Below are 23,597 nucleotides of genomic sequence, written 5' to 3'. Positions count from 1 at the left end.
AGTCAAAATTCGAACGAGTAACCCCGCCACTTCCAGACGACACAAATCAAGCACGAATACTGCCTGTTTAACCAGCACGATCTATTGCATTAAAACTAAATAGGCCACTGCTCAATCGGTGTGGAAAAGTTGAACGAAGTATCCCTGCTATACGACACAAATCAAACTAACAATGCGGGCTTCTGATACCCATTTACAATCACGATTTATTGCACTAAAACTAAATACTATCACGCCATCACTAATCTAACTTCATTTCTGTCTTTGTGGAATCAAGTGTTCGGTCTGTCATCTGAAAAACAATGCGCTAATCTTAGAGATAACCGAAATAGTAGGATTAGCAAAGACACTGTTATATTAAGGGTTGCCGTGCCTTCGTTAATTATAAGATTTGTAGTTTTTCCCCAGTTCTCATCATATCTCATAACTATGGCGATTTATTTTACATGTCAAAAAAGTCAAAATTATTTTTGCTGCCTGCATTTCGTTTGTATCGTAGATGTTTGCACTGTCGGCGAACTTATCATTTGTCATTCTACAGCTTGTAGCCTACTTTACGCCTATCATCGTCTGCTCATTGTGAATCATTAACGGTCAAATGAAACAAATAGGTTGACATGGTGTTATGCTCAACGTGCCGCAATATCCTAACTGAAGCAAGACTGCGTGGGCAACTGGGCATTGTTCATATGTCAAAAAGCGCATCATGAAAAATTGTGATGTAGTGTAGACAACATTGTCTGAATGAAGCGACACGGTGTCGGTATGTCACCAGCAGTGTACGACTGCTCCTATTGAACGTTCTTTCTCCATTCTTGGCAAGCTACTTAGTAAGGACAGACACTTTCTACCCGAGAATGTAGGACAGTATCTTTCGTTGTACTACAACCATAATGCAGTATGATTTTTAGGTCAAAATCTTCTGTTTTTAGGTAAACAAATCGCACTAATAACAGTTTAGCGTGGACTGGACGAACGCTAATAATAACCACACGTTGATAGGAGTTAGGTCTGATTCGAAAAGTGACGACCCAAATTTCGTGCTTAGGCTACATCGGTTCACCACCCAAAATTCTGAATCCATGTCAATAGTAACCTGGTTATATTAGGGGTAACAAGCTTCATGATCAACAACACAAACGGCGAGATAGCGTTCCAACGCTGCAACACTAATGGGTTGCGGGTTTGAGTCGACCTCGGTCGACTCGAGAATTCCTACCTAAGTGTTGGAGGTTTTCTAGACCGTGATTCTCAACCGCTGGTCCGCCAAAATATTTTATAATTTTACATTTAAATTCCAAATTGCAAGAAACTGGAAGCTTGTCCATTAATTGCAGAGAAACGAAACATTGAATCAGAAATTTTGAACCTATTGTTCTGTATGATGCCGTAACGGAGAGTTCATGGTCTACTTTTGGCGTAGGCTACGTCAATGTGACGCAAGTGTTGTAGGAAACTTTAAAAGTCGCCTACAATTCGCTTCGGACAGTTTATATGTTAACGTTAAGGAGACATTTAAACAAACTTTTGGAGATCCCGACCTCTGGCAGTATAATAAAGTCTATTGCAAGCAGCGAAGAAGCGGTTCGCTTAAAGCAGGGGTGTCAAACATACGGCCCACGAAGGAATTCTGAGTAAATATAATAAATACTTGTATTAATCAACATATTTATATCAATAGTTGAGATTGTTTCATAAAAATGTTTTTACGATAAAACCTGCAAGATAACAAATGTCAAACAAGCTGAAATACCGCATTATAATAGTTCGTTTTAAACTCTAGTCATCGTTAGTAAGAAAGTCGGCGACATCGCCACCAAATTCTGAGAAGGCAAAAAGTGTACACTCAGTTCAGAGTTTTCTGGATAAACGGACCTACGATAGCTGTGCGCACAGGCGAAAACGCCAATGCAAAACCGTTTTATGGAAATTACATGCACAATATAATAATTACACAAATAATATAATGCAAATATATGTGGTCGTATTACTGTAACTTTTGAATCAAAAGGTCCCTCTGTAGAAACCACGAATGCTGATTTCAATAAAATGAACCAAATTCCAACGCATACACATTACACAGGGTCAACGGCGCATTAGGACCAAAACAAAAGGCATGCCAGAGTCACTGTGTTAGCGGCGTATGACTGACTGTATTCAATCGGCCAATCATTGAATTTTCCCAATTCCATGGTTTGCGAATAAAGGAATTGCTGGGAGCGACCGTATATAATATGTGGCTTGATAATGAAGCGTGCATTCCAGTGATAAAGTATGTTATGGATCAGAGTTGGATCAATTACATTATTTCAGTTCAAATACAATTACAATTACTTTCATGCATGTTTCAATTACATTACAATTACAATTACTCCATGCTAAAAATATCAAATTACTATTACAATTACTCCTTGCATGCTTCAATTACATTACAATTACAATTGCTGCTGTTGAACATGTAATTGAATAATCATAAATTCAACCGTGCTCCTTGACAACCGTAGCGTCGTATTTAACAACAATTCAAGTCTAGTTCAGATTGTGTAGTAATAAATGTGTTTATGTGCGTACATAGTATGCTATGTAAGATGTCATGTGACGTAATATAAGCGTGTTTTGTATGCTCGGTAATTATGGCTCACGTAATTGGAAATGTAAAATGTTATTTACCTAATTTACTATGGGTTAGGATTAAGGATAGGGTGCAGTATGTCGTTGAAAAAAGTATTATAATATATGCACGTGTTGGATTTGCGTATATAGCAGAGTTGGATCAATTGTAATTTGTAATTGTAATTGAATGTAATTAATTACATTTTTCAATGTAATTGTAATGTATTTGTAATTGAAGCATTTTTATTTTGTGTAATTGTAATTGTAATTTGACAAAAATTTTGCTCAATTACAATTTCAATTACATTAAAATGCTATTGAGACCTGACAAGCACAACATAAAACAATTGACTTATATTGCATTCTCTTTAAATGCCGACAAGGAATTTGGTGGATCCATTCGCGGAAGCCCTTGACTGCGCCCTTGCGGGCGAAGTTTTTTTAAATTGTTACCGCTATGCTGGCCTCGGCTGCCATTGTATACAATTTTTAGATTACTGACCAACGGATGGATTCGCAACACGTGACTCACGATTGAATACGCCGAGAAGCGAACTGCTGAGCCGGCTAAAAGCAGCAGAATTGATATTCCCATAGCTGGCGATCCAGGCGTCGAAATTTGATATGTATGGTCCTAATCGAAAGCTGGTGTCGCACTGATTCCGCAATAAAAGTATATTTCCAGGCAATGGTACCATCCCAAAATATTCGTGAAAGTCTGGGAATCGGCATTGTTCTGAACAATCGCTGGGCGTAATTGGTAATTGTTGTGGTCATGCTGCTGCAGCGCTCTCACTTTTCAGAACAGTCGGCCTTAAACGGCTATTTTGGAGCAGTTACATTGCCCTGGCGAGATTTTATTTTGTATTTTCGGAATTAGTACATCAATAGCTTACGATAAAGACCAGATGCATCAAATTTGGACGCATGGATCGCCAGCTCTAGGACTACAAAGTTTGCTGCTTTTAGCCGGCTCTGCAGTATGTTTGTCGGTGCATTCATCCGTGACTCACATTTTGCGCATCTATCAGTGGGTTGGCAATCTACAATACGATTTCAGATCACGATGCTGCATCGTTATTTCGTCTGCCTAACTAACCAGACCACTGGGTATTATATAACGTCTTATCTGACAAAGCACGGTTTTGTTTTCACTCCTCATCCTAATTCCTACGTCCCTCGATAAAAATAATATTATTTCTTTATTTATATACTATAGACGCAAATCCAACAGGTGGATATATTATAATACTTTTTCAACGACATACTGCACCCTATCCTTAATCCTAACCCATAGGAAATTAGGTAAATAACATTTTATATTTCCAATTACGTGAGCCATAATTACCGAGCATTCAAAACATGCTTATATTACGCCACAATGACATCTCACATAGCATACTATGTACGCACATAAACGCATTTATTACTACACAATCTGAACTAGACTTGAATTGTTGTTAAATACGACGCTACGGTTGTCAAGGACCACGGTTGAATTTATGATTATTAAATTACATGTTCAACAGCAGCAATTGTAATTGTAATTGTAATGTAATTGAAGCATGCAAGGAGTAATTGTAATTTGATATTTTTAGCATGGAGTAATTGTAATTGTAATGTAATTGAAACATTCATGAAAGTAATTGTAATTGTAATTGAACTGAAATAGTGTAATTGATCCAACTCTGGTATATAGTATATAATTAAAGAAATAATATTATTTTTATCGACGGATGTAGGAATTAGGATGAGGAGTAAAAACAAAACCGTGCTTTGTCAGATAAGACGTTATATATATAATATCCAGTGGTCTGGTTAGTTAGCCAGACGAAGTAACGATGCAGCATCGTGATCGGAAATCGTATTGTAGATTGCCAACCCACGGATAGATGCGCAAGATGTGAGTCACGGATGAATGCACCGACAAACGTACTGCAGAGCCGGCTAAAAGCAGCAAACGTTGTAGTCCTAGAGCTGGCGATCCAAGCGTCCAAATTTGATGCATCTGGTCTTTATCGTAAGCTATTGATGCACTAATTCCGAAAATACAAATTAAAATCTCGTCAGGGCAATGTAACTGCTCCAAAATAGCCGTTTAAGGCCGACTGTTCTGAAAAGTGAGAGCGCCGCAGCAGCATGACCACAACAATGACCAATTACGCCCAGCGATTGTTCAGAACAATGCCGATTCCCAGACTTTCACGACTATTTTGGGATGGTACCATTGCCTGGAAATATACTTTTATTGCGGAATCAGTGCGACACTAGCTTTCGATTAGGACCATACATATCAAATTTCGACGCTTGGATCGCCAGCTATGGGACTATCAATTCTGCTGCTTTTACCCGGCTCAGCAGTTCGCTTCTCGGCGTATTCAATCGTGAGTCACGTGTTGCGAATCCATCCGTTGGTTAGTAATCTAAAAATTGTATACAATGGCAGCCGAGGCCAGCATAGCGGTAAAAATTTTAAAAAAACTTCGCCCGCAAGGGCGCAGTCAAGGGCTTCCGCGAATGGATCCACCAAATTCCTTGTCGACATTTAAAGAGAATGCATTTTAAGATAAGTCAATTATTTTATGTTGTGCTTGTCAGGTCTCAATAGCAATTTAATGTAATTGAAATTGTTATTGAGCAAAATTTTTGTCTATTTACAATTACAATTACACAAAATAAAAATGCTTCAATTACAAATACATTACAATTACATTGAAAAATGTAATTAACTACATTCAGCTCAATTACAAATTACAATTGATCCAACTCTGGTATGGATTTGATTGATTTGAATGTAACATTTTGACTAGTCCGGCCCGCAAGCGATCAAAAGGTTTGAATCCGTTCCGCGGCCCGAATTGAGTTTGAAATCCATGGCTTCAAGATAAAAATGTAGTGACTATAACTGTACCATAAACTGGCCTGTGCGATTCTTTGCGAAATTAATCAGGTGAAGGTTTGAATGACGTGAGGGATACAGCTATACGAAATCGGGGATTCTCCACACTTACCACAAGTACGCAGCGAACCACACTGCTTGCATCTTTTGGTGTTGCCTTCCTTGCACTGACAACCGCCGTGCTGACAGCACGGGCAGGGGCCAGTCTTTCTCGATCCGTCACAAGCGCAGCCGCTTTCAGATAAAGTCCAAGCGGCTACTCCTCGGCGGGCTAGTTGATCTAGATCAGACGGTCAGTTGACAATATCGGTAGCATAATAAATAGTCTGTCCTCACACATGTAACAATGTATTACATAGCCTACGTATTGTGATTTCGGAATGCTGGATGCATGAGTCTGTTGGTTAAGGAGAGCTGTTAATTGGCGCAATGCTCGAATCCTATTGCCCATTGCAAGTGTTGAGGTAACTCACAGCGGCAGAGGGGATCAGTATCGAAGCAGCTTTACTCTTTCAGGTGCTCAAGTAGATTCTACGCACTTGCACTACTTTATCGAGTTGACGACATCATCCCGGACATGGACAGACTTGTACATGTACGGTAGGCCTACGTACATTGTACAATGTACAAGCTACTGAATTTTCAAAATGCGCTGCTATTTAACCGGGTTCGACTGCCAAAACCCAATCCCTGGCTACGTCACTGCATTAGTAGTGACGACTTTGAGATAGCAATGGCTACAAGAACATCACAAAACAGAACAGCGGTATCGCGATTCACGCCAAACGACAACACGTGTAGGCCTCCCGCCTACAGCTAAAATTTCTTTAAATGTACAACCGGGGCCTACGATATTCGTAGGCCGCGGTGCAACTACAACTACCGACTTTCCAACATCCACAACTAAAACTCAAAAATTTTGTGCTTCGTACAAAACTGGACAATGGACACGAGCTAATCGTAATTTGTAATCGATGACGACGGTTCCAGAATTTTCAATGAATCGTAATAATTGAATAGTCTATTCATATTGAAATGAACCCGAATATTTTCGGCTGACACTCGTCAGGGGTAATCGTCAGCAACTAGTAGAGAAATGGAAAGAACATTGTATATCAACAATCGTATCACAAAATATGACGTCACCAGCATGAAATCATTCACGAAATTTCATGCTGGTGACGTCATATTTTGTGATACGATTGTTGATATACAATGGGTTGCCCGACATATGAGCATGCGACACAATGGAAAACGACAGTTCAGCGTGGAACACATCAGCATGCGTCACTTCAGCATGTGACTGTATAACCCAAAAACTTACCCTAACCCGAAACATAGCCTAACCTAACCTAACCTAGCCTAACCTAACCTAAAGCCTAACCCTAACCCAACCATAAATCCAACCCTAACCTACCCCTAACCCGTAATTAACCCACATGCTCATGTGTCGCATGCCAAATTGTCGCATGCCGAAGTCTCGCATGCTGTAATGTCGCATGCTCATATGTCCACGGACCATACAATGTTCTTTCCATTTCTCTACTAGTTGCTGACGATTACCCCTGACGAGTGTCAGCCGAAAATATTCGGGTTCATTTCAATATGAATATACTATTCAATTGTAGATTGAAGTTCTGTACCTCCAAGAAGCTCTTGAATCGTAATAGAAACACATTCGAAAACCCCCAACCCAATAACTTCGGCAACAGCGCCTTGTCCAAAAACCATGTATAGTATATCTACAACTCTTATATGTCGTTATTCGTGCTCGTAAATCCCATTTATTTGCCATCCCGCATATTGCCCAAGATAAACTCAAACATGTGTGACACACAGATGGCAACAACGCGGCGCTCCAGCTTGTTCCACACGAACGATACCCATTGAACAGATTTATGCAGGCTTGTTGTTGTTGGTATTATAACATCATGAAATATCAAACACCATGAAATTAAACATCAGCAACATGCCGCGCAACTGGCAGGCTCCGTCTATCAAATTTTTCTCAAGAACATTCATACCGTATAAGGGAAGGCACATGTGCCCGTATCCGCACTGAATGCACTTGTTCGGATATTTCTCGCCGCATTGACATCCTCCATCTACGCAGCAAGCGCAGTCTTTGTTCGGGTCGAAATAACACTGGCAACCGCCGAGAGATGCTGTCCAGTGATTTGCGATATCTGAGAATGATACGATGGAGCATTTCATACGGTAGTCCTGCGAATCTGAAGTATTGTCAGTTCATTACCACAGCCAAAAAAATATGTAGCATCCGGGCGTAATCATTTTTTAAATGTAAATTTCGCGAGGCTATCCTTTCGCATATGTGTTCACTGTTCACAACATGATCTGATCGTATCATATATCCTATCGCACTTTTTTACTCCTAATCTAATCCGGTCTTGTGACATTGGATACAGATTATGTCTCCGTCTCTATAGATTCAAAATCCTAATCTGGATATTAACATGCTGTATCTAAGATAACTCCCAAATTGAACCAGGTTTACATTCGATGGTGTAATATTATTATCATCACTCAAGTGATGTCGCACAATATTTTTCAGATATATAACTGAAAGATGTCATATTCAAGTTGTCGAGCTAAACCAGGCGAAAATACCTACAAAGCACTGAAGACAAGTCACAGCAGATACGAAGATCTAATCATTGGACGAAGAACGAATATATAAATTCCCAATGGCCTATGAACTGCGTCTATTAGAAAGCTTCATAGCGAACCGGAGATATTTCATCTCAAATCCAAGTGAAATTGGATTCCCGAAATCATGATTATCTTCCTGTCCGTATCGTGTAAACTTTAAAGAATCGAATTCATGAAAATTTATGGCAAATATCATAACCGGTGCTTCGTTTCGTATCCCACAATTGTAGTTTCCAGTGGGACACCACGATGATGTCCCATTGGGTACATAACAGAGATGAGCGGATTTGAAATTTCTACGTCCTAATCCAATCCAAATCCGAAGCTTCAAATCCTAATCCAGAAATGTTGTATATTACAATCCTAATCCGATTCAAAATTAGAATTCCACTTATAAAGCCTACAGCTCCTGTCCATAATTATGTAAGAAATGAAACGCGAAATGAGTGCCTAAGTGCATGAAGTAACTTTGATAGGACAAAAAACTTGGTCGCCAGCCATTCGCCACAGGACATCAATCTCCCCGAAAATCGGTCAATCCTGTCCTAATCCTAGTCCATTAAAAAAGTAATCTCAAATCCTAATCCGCCAAAATTTCACGAATCCTGTTTTTCCAAATCATAATCATAATCCATGCTCATCTCTGGTACATAACCAATGCAGTTATGAATAATGCCGCTACTTTTCTGAGAAATCGTGTAAAGGGGAAAATATTTGCTATAATAACCTGATTCCGCCGCGACAAGCAAGTGTTTAATTCAGATCGCGAGGCAGTTTCCGGGCAGAGTTAGCCCGCAGAGGTGAGATCGATTGCTCACTGCTCAGCACTGAAAAAAACAGCTCAACCCGGAGAAGCCACAGCTCATAAGCCAATGATGAACTCATCAAGAAATCTCACCAGAGGTCACAGCTATAGCCTACAAAATCGCGCAGAGAGGTCATAGCTCGCCCAGAAATCATAAAGGCTATATACCTTGCCTAGAAATTTCACGGAGTCCACAGTCGCCGAGAAATGGTACAGCTCAAGCTCACTTAGAAATGGTACCGATGAGGCTATAACTCGCGCAGAAATGGTATAGAAATGCTATGAAACCGCATGTCGCGTTGAAAACGAACTGAATCGTTCAACTGTAGAGACTGTAGTTGCAGTGTATGTAGACTAGACACTGTAGGTCAGTGGTTATCAACCTTGTTGTCTTCGCGAGCCCCTTTTGGACCGTGACGGACCTCGCGGACCCCCTGAAGTCTAGTTCACAGTCTAGCTCAGTGGTTCTCAACCGGTGTGCCGCGGCACACTAGTGTGCCATTTACGTTTCGAAAGTGTACCGCGAGAGATTTCTTCAAAATTTTAGAAATTATGAGTTAAATAATTCTAATGTATAGCAAACGATCAATAATCAAAATCGGGCTCGATGCGAAGTTTGTACATTTGACAAATCGAAATTGCTGTCATGCCTGCAATCTTTACCCCCTCGAATTCGCTTTACCCGACATACATAGCCTGCCATGAAGGTTGCATTAAGTTTTGCACATTGCGTAGATTGAACGCAGAGAAGAGCAGACATGGCGGCGCCTGTATGACAATGCAGTTTTCGAATACTTATCGTCTTCCTAATCTCCACGGAGAAATGAATTCCTTTGGAAGTGATGTTCACGTTTACAAATTTGAATTACAAACAATAGACATCCACATTGCGATTGTTTGGCAGCGTGTCGGCACTATTGTTAAAATGTAGGCTCGGAGTCCAACGTTATGTTACCGGCGAAGAAATTCAGAATTCAGAAGTAAATTTGATCTAATTACATCAGTTAACAAATTTCCCGCCGCTGCGGTTATTATCCCGGGTTTTTGGAACTATAATTGAACTGCAGGTGGCTGCCCCTGTCAGTAGAACTATTGGTGTATTGCTATCGTCACTGCTTATGCGATCTGCTTGGAAATGCGTTTGGCATCCTTGTTTTCGCCTCTAAGCATCCGATTCGTTTGTGGCGATCGTGCTTGGCCTCTTCGATGCGATGGTTAATTACATTGACATTGCGGTAGTGGGCAGAGTTTATTGTCAAACAAATCATGTGAAATGTGGTATATGCCAGACCAAAGTTTCAACGAGATCGCAACAGGCTAGTTATGTGAGCGCAGAGGTAATCGCTAACAATCCATATCCTCATACGGAAAGTTATTCTTTGGCTTGCAATAGAATTGTAAAATAAGTAATCTTCGGGACCAAAGCTGCGGAAATTGAAAATGATTCCCGTGTCAAATGATACCAATCGTAGACGTATTTGTGACATGTCCGCAGATCAGAAAGATGCCGTAATTTTTTCTTTGAAGATGAGTAAATCCTACTTGAGTGATTCGAAAAGGTATAAGTACTTCGTCAGAGACCCCGACTATACGACTGTGGGCGCTGCTAAGTATGCTGGTATAGTTCTCAGGTGCCGTAAGCTAAAATATGTTGAGAACCACTGTGCTAGTGTGCCGCGAACTATTTCTCATTTTCAAAGGGTGCCGCGAAGTCAAAAAGGTTGAGAACCACTGGTCTAGCTCAATCATCGTTCAACCGTCATCTGTTTTGCACAAATATCAACTCAAGGCTAGTGATAAACAGCAACAAAATGACCGTTCTGGAATAATATTTTACTATGTAGAAACTGGGTAGACTTATTATATCGAAGGGACTTTTGCAGCTGAATTTCTAATTTCTTGAAATATGTGGTCGTGTCTTGAAAATTTACGCCTTCGATTTGATATGAGCGAGTGCCGAAAATCCATTTCCACGAGGGTATGCGGCGGCGCCCAACTCTTCCGACGACAGCTTTGAGCACGATCGCATATATGGCATATTATTGCCACATATCTGGTACTAAAATTGAGAAACAGATTTTTCAATGAAGTTATCACGTCCAAACTATAGTAATTTCTATATAGCAGCTCATCTTCAAGATATAGTGGTTATGTATATCACATGAGAAAATGGATTCTGAGATGGTGAGGTTTTAATCCCTTTTTTGCGACAGAATAGGAGAAATCTGTTTTCAACAAACCTCAACAAAACATCTTTAAACAGCAATATGTTTTTTGTATCAGTAGGCTATTGGCAATTTGTACAGTAGCCTAAGATATTTACTCTCATACGGACATTTTGTTGATGTGCTTACTGAAGCATTATCTGTTTAGAAGCGAAAGTCCGGGATTTTCCTAATATGAAAAAGTTATAGTATGATTATCAGTCATTTTGCAAATTTACAGGTTCGCGGACCCCTGAAAATGCTTCGCGGACCCCCGATTGAGAACCACTGCTGTAGGTATACAGTCTCTATAGTCCAACACACCGTCTAATGATATCCCGATTCAACCAACAGAGATATGTCGAGATACGCAAAAGGTATGGCAGCCATCGTCTTCTTTACTCTTAAATACCATATCGCAGGGGTCGGCAACCCCCGGCACGCGTGCCTCTTGAGATGATTTTTCGTTGCACGCCCAATAGTTTGACGAACACGAAATATTATAACGATGTTTGTTGCAAAACATGTCACAAAAGTTTTCAAAATGGAAAAAGCAAAAATTCTGATAAATCGACATACAACATAATCTTTTGGTGCAGATTTGAATTATCTTGAACATTTTTTCAGCGCTCCGCGCGATCTACCATCACCTATAGTTTCTTGATTTTGGGAAACCCACAAATATACATATACGGCAACCTAATATCGTATGAAACGGTTTGGATGCTTTAGGAGTGTGCACTGTGCAGCCTGTGGGACTGAGCAGCTGAACCAGCATTTTGGCGCTTGGCATTTTCACGCTAAGAGACACACGTTTCGGGCAACATGCGACAGCGTGCGTTGAAAAAATGATTGGCGGCGATAAAACATTGAAATATAATAACCGCCGCATGTTGTCAAAAACGTTCGACATTGATATGTCCAATGTCCAGGTGCCGAAATGACCGGCGCGAATAGTCCAGCGTCCGCAGCATGAGCCACACACGTGTCAAATGAGACCCACAGAGGAAAATAATGAGTTCCATGTCGAAAAGCGAATTTGGAATTGTGTTCATCTCACGAAAGGATATATTGTTTTAGTTTCGTCCGAATCGTGAAAGCGATTCTAATAAATCAGGAGCAACGAAAACCTTTACCGCTACACCCCGATCTTTGGAGCTTTGTGGACAAATCTTATAGTACCAACTTAATTGTGACATCAAACCGACTTGCATAATACGGGGTTCGGAAATTTTTTTATCTTCATGCCACCTCATCATAGCATCTTTGATGGACCTGTCACTCATTGGCTATGGTACCGAATAGGCTACAGTAGACTTGGAAACTATCAAGGCAACCACAGAAGATCGATCCTTACGCGAGTAAATGTAAATGATGCACATATTACGTACATTAGGCGGTAGGTCTGGTGCGGTAGCGACCAAAATTTTTACCCTTCGCGACCAGTATACTGTAAGAATCACTGACGCAACCGATCCCGTTACCAGCTTCAGATAGGGGGTTGGTGTAATTCCCTGATTGAAGCGCTAAATATGACAAAATTAAAACGGTTGGCACGCAGGTTGGTAATATTTTATAATTTTTTGATATTTTGACACGCTGCATACGAAAGGTTGCCGGCCCCTGCGATATGGGATAGCCTAGCTCAGTTGATACCTGATCGTCGTACACACTTTTCTCCAAGTAAATGATAACCGGGGCAACAAAAGTACACCGGTACTTCTATAATTCGGGTTTTTTCCTCTTCGAATTGACGGTCCTCGTAATACACCTTGTCGCATCTGATAAAAACATTGTCTGCATCTTCCCAGAGCACGGATTCGAAGGCCTACGCATATGTACTTGAAATTCTGATCGATGTCCCAACATTTAATCTTCTTCGTAACCGGCACTTTCCGTGTGACTTGTTCCGTGTATTTCTGTTCGCGTTCCTCCATTCGCGAGCAAACATTGGTCCTGAAACCCAAAAAATCATCGCGATAGTCGGAACACAAGTTATTATACGATTTCAAGGTGAGCAACACTCTCCAATACGATTGCAGATTATAATGTGTCTTTAGCAAGATGAAATATATTAGGAGAAAGTTGTAAGAGTCATAGTAACAATTAAATTATTCATGCATTTTTTTGAAAAATTTTACTATAGGCTTCAGACAGAGCCGTAGGACAGGACTAGACAACCAGAGTAACCTTTAACCCTGCGGATCAGAATTTCTCGACTTGGTCGTCCCACGCCGATTGTATAGTAACTGGGGAAATAAAAGTTATCATATACATATCATGGATGACATATCGACCGTCCCAAAGATGAATAAATGTTAATAGTTTTTCATTCTATTTACCAAATTGTAACGATTTCAATCAAACATCTTATCTCGCGGTACTATTGAAAAAGTGCGCTGAATTCATATAGGTGTATATACCGTAACCATAAGGCCATCGATGTTGAAATTGATTTTATTTTTTGACGGTAGGTACAATAGTAACGTATACATATCCATCCTATGATCACTTGACCTTGCGATGCGATAGTGACAACGTCAAAACATCTGAATTCGTACGGGGAACTCGCCGTATTTGTAAAAACAGATTTTATGTGTTGGTGAGAGTTTGTAGTGATCTTTTCTTGGGACGAAATTGAACAATAGCCACATATCACATGTTAAATAAACATCCTGTATTGCCTATTATCCCGGGCACCCGCTATGATTTATTCCATAGTGCGTATATACTCGTGAAGTCCTAGAGTCGTTCCGTTGACCATCAGCGAACTTAATTCAATAATATTACATCAAATTTTCTCAGTAAATTCCAGAATGTTGTCTATGACTGGACAAAATAGAGCACCGGAGTATGATTATTCCGGATCGAGTATTCAAGTGGAGTATTCGATTATCACTTATTATTGCGTCATATGAGTACTGATGATGGAGTTGATGCGACCGCAAGAACAAAATGTCACATAAATATAATTTGATATGTTTTGACCAAGCTAATTCAACAGCACTCTATGACCGTATTACTGCAGACTTGGACAACTAAATAATTCTAGGGGTTTAATTTCACTAAATTAGAGCGAAATACCAGTAATCTAATTCTAATTTAATTTGTGAAATGTTTCTATACTCTAATTTTAATTCTAATCTAATTTATGAAATGTCCCTGCGGTCTAATTCTAATTCTGATCTAATTTTTTAAATGTTTTTGTGCTCTAATTTTAGTTCTAACCTAATTTATTGTTTTCCTGAAAATGCCTCTTTGTCTGCGGCATTTTGCAGCAAGAATATCCCTCCCGCGCAGGGAAATCTAGTGCCAAGCCGCCATCGCATTACTTACACCGTCCGTACAGTCATAGTAGGTGTGACGATAGTAGATAGTAGCTTGTAGTCTGCGAACAACATTATAGTTGCGATCACGTTTTTAAAACTTTACGTCAGTAGCCTACAACACTTGCATAGGCGGTGGACATGGTTATCACAAAAGAAGTAGGCCTACTTTTAATATAGAAGTACGAATACAACAAGAAATATTATGATCATAAACTTCATTTTATTTTGAACTATGAGCGGCGCACGATGTCTGATCACGTTTTTCAACGACTAATGAATCGATATTGGGACTAGCCAGACATGTTACTAGCTGAAAGAATATTTCATCCTAAAGATTGATCATGTGGGAACGCCCTAGGGCCTAGGCCATCTTCGAGACGTCTCGGTCTTGGCAGTGCCTGGGCCATTGCACGTCAAGGCACTATGCTCATATCAGCTGACTCCCCATCGATGGAATGCTGCTGCCATCGCCGAAGCCGTTTCAGTTGGTGAGGAATAGTGTTGTTGGGCACAGACGAATAGCAAATTTTGAAACAACTACAATATTTTGAAACTGAAATCAATTTCAGCATTTCAAAACTCTTTACTTCGCGTTCTTCCAAAACCACAAATCAGATCACCGACCACATATGGCTCTCTTGTTGGTGACCCATATGGTATAGTACAAGATGAGCCACGCTTGGTGTACACATGCTTATAGGAATGCACGGTGATTTGATATAAACTGAACTTTATTATTGCTGCAGTGGCGGCTCGTCCTATAGGGCAACTGGGGCATTGCCCCACCTAAAATTCTGTTCAATAACAATTTAACCATTTATAGACGCACAGCAATCAATATATACCGAGATCACAGCGAAACCCGCGTTCTTGTGCTTTCGCTTGCAAACGCCCATACATAGCGAAGTCTCTGCGAAAATCGAATTCTCTTCTGTGTTTTCGCTTTGTGAATGCCTAGCCGGGGCTTGCCCCGGTAGCGCTCATAACAAGCTTTCACTATCTATTCTCTCAAAGCCGCGCACAATAAAGAAACGGTGATTTACTCTCTCCTATTCGTAAAATGGCCAAGCAACCGGGGCAACTATGCCTACTCGCCCCTAAGGTGTGATGTAACAATCGTATCTATATCTGAACTCGGTTACCGTAATATGCGTTGAGTCGACCTTTGCTGGTATAGGTCGATTTTGACGGTGTTTCGCACCATGATAATTCTTGAAACTTGGTATGATATGTCGTGAAGGTAGTATTTAACACTGCTCCAAGTTTCAGGCTTGCTACTTAAAGATAATGGTAGTAATTCCGTTTCCGAAGTTCAGTGTGTGCTGATCTATCATGTACATAGTACAGCAAACGGATTTTACTCAAAAGCCGGTATTGGTCTCCATTGATTTTGACGATGTTCTATACCGAGATCGGTCATGACATTTGGCACGGTAAGTGTTAGTATCGACCGATGTAACAAGTTTTAAGTTTGTCACTGAACTATGTGGGTGGTAATTTCGTTTCCAAAGTCGAGTAAGAGCTGACTCTTTATTTATCGCCAACAAATTTACGCAAAAGCCGTTATTGGTCTCTATTGATTTTAACGATGTTCCATACCTAGATCTGTCATGAGCTTTCACACGGTATGTCTTGATTTTAGTATCGTACGCGGTGCCAAGTCTTAAAGTTGACACTCAATGATTGAGGCAGCTATTTCGTTTTCGAGGTCGAGTATGGTAGAGATGCGCGCTGATCTGATACTTAGCCTACCTACGTCATTGCGGATCTCACGCAAAAGCCGGTGTCGGTCTGTGCTAATCTATAGTCTGCGTTCCATAACGAGATCGGTGATGATATTTCCAATGGTATATCTCGATGATCGCATGAAACAGCTAACCAAGATTATCGGTTTGCATTCAAGTATTCGCATAATTTTATGTTCGCCAATGTCCATTTCACTGTGAAATTGTGGCCTTCAAACCATTTGCTTACAATCCCCTGTCAATTGCGATAGCTATTTCATTTTCGATGTCGGCTAACAGCTGATCATTCGATCAGCCTATTCCTCGATCTATTTTACTCATTACTCAAAGTTCGGTGTTCGTCTGTTTGCATTGATTTTGACAGTGTACCATACCGGAATGGGTTATGAGATTGCGTGTGCTACTTCTCGATGATTTCTTGTAACAGTATACTAAGTTACGGCTTTTATTCATGTATTTATATATTAATATATTTTCCAACGGCGATTTCGCAGCAGACTTATAGACAGTAAGCCGTATGTGTTGTGTCACAGTCTCCAGTTTCAAGGCCAAAATGTCCTACGTTGTTCCGAGACCGAAGTTCCGAGGCTGCTGTCCTTAGTTCTTCAAAGACCATTCAAATTGATGTTCTGGATTCAATATGACAGGCCCAATCTATGAGATAACAATTGCGTATGTGTCCGAACTCGTTGACCTTTCCAGTTAGGCTTACGCAATCTCTCGAGTTCTAGTCATTGGAATTAGTCAGGTCAAGTCAAGTGCGAACATGAATCGTATTGAATCTTTATTCCGTACGTAGTTTACGCAGTTGCCTTTAGAGCGAAAATGAGAGGTCTAGAAGTTGTCCAATAGACTGGACAATGTCCATTGTCCAGTCTATTGATCCAATCGTACGCCGGGTGCCTCCGCTTTGGTTGCCTATTATCACCTGGTCGTAACCAGAGATGGCCACAGTCCGGTTCAGGAGCAGGAGCAGGATTTCAATGTTTTTTTACCTGGCCGGACTGGATCCGGATTTCGAATTTGGGGTGACGGTCGGATTTTAGGGTCTATCGATTTGCGTAATCTATAACTCTACCATGAAATCAAAACGCATGCTACTAAGGATGACCTGATACTTGATTCGTGGCATAGGGACGATTCTTAGTTCACGTACATTTTGTAAAATAATCCTTTGATTAAAAATAAATGAATAAAACATTTGTTACCACACTTCAAGTCACGGCTCACCGGCAAACCTCTCGCGGCACCTACGTTAAAATCACTGTTGTCGGGAAATTCATGTGACCATCATAAAGTTACTTTTTTACGTTGGAAAACGTCATGTTGATAAAAGTCGCTCGCAGCCCTTGCCCCACCACCCGATATTGTCACGAGCCGCCACTGTATTGCTGTATTTATTTCTCATTCAGAATTTCATTCAATTTCCAAGTTTTTGCGAATTCAGCGATTCTAATTCTAATTCTAATCTAATTTGAAAAAATACTGTATAGCTTTAATTCTAATCTAATTTGGAAAAGCTGTGTAGCTTTAATTCTAATTCTAATTCTAATCTAATTTGCAACGCATTGTGTAGCTCTAATTCTAATTCTAATCTAATTTGGAAAAATCTGTGTAGCTCTAATTCTAATCTAAATGAAAAAAACTGTGTAGCTCTGATTCTAATTCTAATCTAATTTGGAAAAGCTGAAAATTTTGTAGTTGTCCAAGTCTGCCGTACTGTGCTTGCTTTTGTCACAGAAATGTCATATCCACTAATTAACGTGCGTAGCTTGCACTACTCTGTTTTGGATGCTGTGACCTCTGATACCACTAATCGTCGGGGGAAAAGGTATTGAAACTATAATTCTCGATGATAATATAACTTTTAATGGAAAGAGCTTACATCCATACCTGTCTATAGACTACCTAAACAGGCTCGAGCATGTACAATTGTAAGTTGCACATTTTAAAAACTGTTCGATATTAAAGATTCCTCAATTTTGTAGCGAAAATAACGGCAGTGTATATTGTATATAGGTAAGCAAGAGCTTAGTCGCAACTATCTTCTGATGGTTATCAAATGTGACAAATTTGAAAAGTGTCCAACTCAAACAGAGGTTATAAATGGGTTCTTTGGCCGCGTCATAATACCTTTGTGGCGTCAGTTAATAATTATATTTTTCGCTCCCACAGAGTAAATAGGCGTACGATCATACAAGATGCAACACAACTGCTAGGGTACAAATATCCAGCTCACCCGTCATGTCGTAATCCTGCGACTTTGCAGAATATGAAGACATTCAGGAACAGAAATCCGAGTTTCATGTCCGTGTCAATCGAAAATGATCGTTACCTCTCCAGTCAAGTTAAAGCCTCCTAGCTCGTTGCAATCTCTGATGGTTTATACACAGCGAGAACGCTTTCCGTGACAATTATCAACGGACTTCTTGACGACGCAATTCAGTACAAGTCCTCACTCTCGAACGAGATTCTGGCCGTAAATAAGCGTGAAGAATATTCTGGCCCGTGTGTCGGTACCTTTTTCTCGCCGCGATTCTAGAGATTCAATTCAATATATTGCTACAAATTTCATCATTTTAATACACCACAAGACTGCGATACAATGAAAGATAGGAATGTGTCGAAACGTGACTTTGGAGTGTTTTAACGGCTGCTGCGGCCTGATCGAATCTGTCTGCCAGGCGTATTGTCCTTCCGCATTTCTACGTTACATAGTGGTAAATTAGTCTTCCGATGGTCACAATTTGCAACGACCCTCCAGCAGATCGAGGTGATCACTGGTCGCAGGAACTTTGAATACTAATTTTACGGAATAATTCGTCACTTTACCAAGTGAAATTGCATCTGCTTCTTCGCACAAATTTGAGCAATTTTCATGCCTCGGGTTCTAATTGAGTAATTCCTTTCCAGTTTTGAGATGCCCGAAGAACACTACTGCGTTACAACTAGGAAATTCTGCGACTGGAACTGAAACCAGCACTGTCATACAGCTTCACTGACGCCCAATCATCTGACCGTGAATCTCGCCTGCCCATTCCAACCAATTACAATAGCTTGTAAGCAGAATTCGCGATAATATAGCCCGTGTTTCTTCACCTATTATCCAGCGCGGACCTCTAAATGTCTTTGGGTGGTTTCGTTGAACCCCAAACCTCGAAAGTTGGTCGTCCATTCCGTCCAATCCTAATCATGGCCTCATATTGCTTAAAAAAACAAATTAAAAGCTAAAATGGTCATCATATTTGCGTGTGACCTATGGTGAGCGTTCAAAGTTACGACAAAGCAAACAGAGGTTATATAGGATAATGCACTTTTAATATTGGCCTTTCATGGGCACCTAAAAACTAGTCCGGGGACCCCATTTTAACGGCCCCATGCTGTTGCCAAAACCAACCATGCTGATTACAACATTGAATCCGCGTCAGCCTAGAGGTGGGCCGTGCTGTAAGTCGGCAGTTACGGAAAATAAGAAAAATATCGGCCCGGTGTAAATGACCGTAGTAGTCGACAAACACCATGAATACCCCCAAAACAAACAAACAACATTGAATTGAAGGGTGTTTGAGGTTTGGAATTCCCTGAATCTAGGCCTATAGATCTAAATCCACTGCTCATCAATGGTGAGTGATGACATACAGCACTAACTGTTTTGTGCTGTTCATAATGCAGCGCAGGCTAACCCACACCCAGGTCAAGTGCGGCTCGCGGCACGAGAAAAGTTATCTGGAATTCAGAACATAAACCTACTTTTGAATGTTAATCCATGAACTAAAATCATAGGCTGTATAAACTGAACCGGACATTCGTTCAATATGAAGCCCGTTTCGAATTTGAGTACTTCACATTCAAAATAAACCCCTTTGTCACATTTACACACTACGTGCTTCAAAATGTTACGTGATACGTCTCCAAATCCCTAATTTGTAAAAGAAGTCGATCAGCGCTCGTGATTAAACTATGAACGGGCCACGGGCATGTCAAAAAAGGAAAGGCGAGAGCCGGCGGCCGAGATTCCAAAAAGATTCGTAGCACTACATATTTGTTTACTGATATCAGGGGTGATCCCGTCCTTTTAATTCGTGGCGAGTAGGTCGCCGTGCAGCATAATTTAAGTTGGTATTATAGCAAAATACACGAATTGCGGAAGCATTTCCAGTTTGCATCAACAATACGGCTATTTCAACATGCTGCACAGTGCTTGGAGGCAGCGACCAAGATAAGCTAGTGCTTGAAGGCATATAGAGGGTTACTTATCTCGATGATAGCAAAACTAATGGCATTTTGGGATCAAGCACCAAAAAACTTGGCCAAGAACAATAAATATATCAAACCTAATAATATCACCACATTTTGTCATTCAACATGAAGTAGATTCCTTCCCATCTAAACATAACACACACTGAACGCAACTGCAACAAACCTTTCACCAAAATTTTATTTACAAGGTGCCCGCTGAAGAGCATACGCGAACGGTACAGCACCGAGTTGCAAACAATAAACGAACCATAACGTGAGTTTGGAATGTTTGGCAATACGAATTTTTACCCAGTAGTAACTTATTTTTAGAAAAACATACAAAAATTTTGAGTATTACCTCATTTTGGCGTGACATACGCAGAGTACCAAGGCAAGACGGTCAAACGTAACAAATTTAAACAAACATATCTCATCAAGTTTCCTGTCCTTTGGTATGAAAGAAATCAATACGGTACACAGCATAAGTTAAGAACAAATTGAAAAATTGCAATTCAAACAATGCAGCTAGGTAGGCAGGAGCAGTCGTGCAGATCACATACGAGGCAGTTACGTCGGCGCCCTCGGCAATATCCAATTTCACTCAGTAAACGCATGGACAGCGTATCATGGTGTGGGTTACTTTTGCATCGAAAATTCGAAAAACACATTGCCAATACGAACGTATCAAATCAAGGAGTAATAAAGCTAACACCGGTGATCTTCCGAAGTCGTTATACCGTATTTTTTGCGGAATTCTCTGAGCCGCTACAGGCCCAGTGTAACGTGAGCGAACTATACAGAAAGCTTATCTATTTTAGCCCCACTACTAATACTAAGCACCGTGATGAGACAGAACGAGGGCATCAGTGTCGATAGTCGACCACTTTTCAACTGTGAATAGATATACTCGAGACTGGGCAAGGCAACCAAAGCCCTTGGAAGCTACCGGGGTCTCTCAATCAGGGTTGATATCTAGGGCCGGGCAAAATAGAGTACCATAGTAATTCGATTCCAAATTGAGTATTAGTGTAAGCTTAAAATGTATGTATGTTGTGGATCGTTCAAATGCTTGTACATCCACAAAGCAACTTTGGCATTTTTAGACAACTTCCATTGTATTTCATCGCCGTATCACAACATCCATAACTAGTACACTATGAGACTCCGCAAGAATGTCATTTCCAATAACGTCAGTAGCTTTGTACTGCATATTTGGGACGCTATGATACAAACAATCGATGTTTCAAGCCTTCCCAGCTCTACTAATACCACTCCCTAACAAAGCTTAAATCATTTCGTGCAAACCTTCATAAAACAACAACCGCTTGTGGGTCACGGTCTTAGACGGAGCCAGGGTAAAAGTTGCGGCAGGGGGAACATATTTTTAAATACGTGACATCAAAATTTGGAGTTTGTGTCAGCACCTTTGCCCTACTTTGGCTAAACGGGTATTGCTCCACTTTTAAAATGTACCAAATTTTTGACGTCATTTTCGTTGGCTTTCGCACAAGCGTGAGAAAGAGAGAGAGGGAGATATCATGCGTTTTCAGTATGTTGCACAAGGAATGAAGACCCTCGAAGTTATAGTTTTCGTCCGAACTCAAAATATACGCCACAAGCCGCAAATTCCGTGTCACATATCAAAAATACGGGATTTAACTGAGCTTTGCGCGTCTATGCGAATGGCAGACTGGCACCCTGGCAGCACAGACCCGACCGAAAAGCCTTTCCGTCAAAATCAACACAACAGGCCGAAAATGTAAGAAAACTAAAACAGCATTCCATCGCGACTGGAAATTCGATTCACCGTTGAACTGAGGCGTCGCCGGCCGCGAGTCTATCCACAGACTCGTCTGACGACGTCTTTTTCGCCATCACCGACCCGACTTCGTAATCTGCTTCCGAGTCGGAGTCTTCCGTCGTGCTGAGCAAGTGCTCGCCTCTGAACGCACAAAGAGTGCCGCGAATCAGTAGTGATAGTATCTAGACCCCGTGTGATGCCACAGAGATTGGTCCGAGGACATTCGAGCACGAGATACTTGGTTAGTGATACTTAACCAATTGAGCATGTTGGTAACAGTTAGGGTTAAGGGTAACAGTAACTTTTGGTGTTATAAAGTCACATGCTCAAATGCCGCAAGTTGACTATTGAAGTAACCCTAAATCGGACCATAACCCAACTCTAACCCTAACTTTAACCCACATGTTGTCAGATACACATGCTCATTGGTTTTTTGAATCACCGCCGCTAATTAGAAGTTCCAGTTGAAACACATCACATAATAGTGGCCCGCAAGATAATTTTCGTAATTGGTTCTATTATAAAAAAATGAATTGCCAAGGTAATTTATTGTGAACTTGCAAGGTCAACCAAAAATTTGATTAGCTTGACCGTGAAACCTGGGATGTTGATGAGTAAAATATCAGTTCCGACGCATTGGCGCAACCACATTTTTCGTAGGTCTTCGTATATTAGTAAAAAGTAGAATATGTTGCGGAAGATTTATTCAAGTTGATTTCCTGCTTTTGAAATTGATACCCCTGCTGAAAATTGAAAAATGAAAATACGCCCAATTCACAGAATTTATTCTAACTATATTCACAATTATGAGAGAACGTGTCATCAAACATGTAAGCTGGCCGAAACCTCCAATCTTAATATGTCTCGGTGCCAAATAATCCTGTCCTTTCAAACGAAGCCCGGCTGTATACACAGGCGACCCGCAATATACATAACATGAACTCCGTTACTTCACGCCGTCTGTTAAAAACCAACCTGGGAGACAGCCGACAGCCGCGCTGCAGGAACGCTTGCAGTTTGCCACAGGATGCCAGAACGAACCCCAGGTACGGAGGCGACGGGTGCAATGGTCTCGACTTGAACTCGGGGTGAGACTGCACCCCCACGAAAAACGGATGGCCTACAATAAATCAATCATGCGTTAGGACAAACAAACATCGGAATGGCGCAAGATTCAATGCAACAGGGCATAGAATAACGTAATATACAACAGCACGACTAGTAATATGCAGAGCTGGCCAAAGTTGTCAGCGTTGCTCAGAGGTCAGTAACAACGCACTTACTATTTGTTC

General features: G+C 40.7%; 3 protein-coding genes across 9 annotated transcripts in view; 1 reads left to right on the top strand and 2 right to left on the bottom strand.

Moving 5' to 3' along the window:
- The window catches only part of LOC145451901 (baculoviral IAP repeat-containing protein 7-like), a 32,918-nt gene extending 23,991 nt beyond the window's left edge, over positions 1 to 8,927 (top strand). For all 5 annotated transcript variants that reach the window (XR_013919122.1, XR_013919121.1, XR_013919120.1 and 2 more), the window contains one exon: positions 8,085 to 8,927. Coding sequence is in view for 1 of the 5 variants with exons in the window: in XM_080330124.1 (XP_080186250.1) it covers positions 8,085 to 8,092 (8 nt within the window). In the remaining 4 variants the exon portion in view is untranslated. The remainder of the gene's footprint in view (positions 1 to 8,084) is intronic.
- Positions 61 to 18,944, bottom strand: LOC145451912 (uncharacterized). The gene is made up of 6 exons (XM_080330135.1): positions 18,505 to 18,944; positions 13,034 to 13,147; positions 12,848 to 12,972; positions 7,537 to 7,698; positions 5,625 to 5,792; positions 61 to 292 (listed from the first exon to the last, which is right to left on the bottom strand). Exons 1-6 carry the CDS (start codon positions 18,570 to 18,572, stop codon positions 273 to 275), a joined length of 657 nt encoding a protein of 218 aa, XP_080186261.1. The 5' UTR covers positions 18,573 to 18,944; the 3' UTR covers positions 61 to 272.
- Positions 18,945 to 20,685: 1,741 nt separating this feature from the next.
- Positions 20,686 to 23,597, bottom strand: part of LOC145451903 (CTP synthase 2-like) — a 54,925-nt gene continuing 52,013 nt past the window's right edge. For all 3 annotated transcript variants that reach the window (XM_080330127.1, XM_080330125.1, XM_080330126.1), the window contains 2 exons: positions 23,281 to 23,425; positions 20,686 to 22,446 (listed from right to left, as the gene is read on the bottom strand). In XM_080330127.1, coding sequence (XP_080186253.1) covers positions 22,308 to 22,446; positions 23,281 to 23,425 — 284 coding nt within the window. In that variant the 3' untranslated portion in view covers positions 20,686 to 22,307. The remainder of the gene's footprint in view (positions 22,447 to 23,280; positions 23,426 to 23,597) is intronic.

This window comes from Botryllus schlosseri, chromosome 12 (assembly GCF_051294905.1).
Source record: "Botryllus schlosseri isolate E-star chromosome 12, Bs_hap1, whole genome shotgun sequence".
Classification (NCBI taxonomy): domain Eukaryota; kingdom Metazoa; phylum Chordata; class Ascidiacea; order Stolidobranchia; family Styelidae; genus Botryllus; species Botryllus schlosseri.
This window is presented reverse-complemented; position numbering and strand designations above follow the sequence as displayed.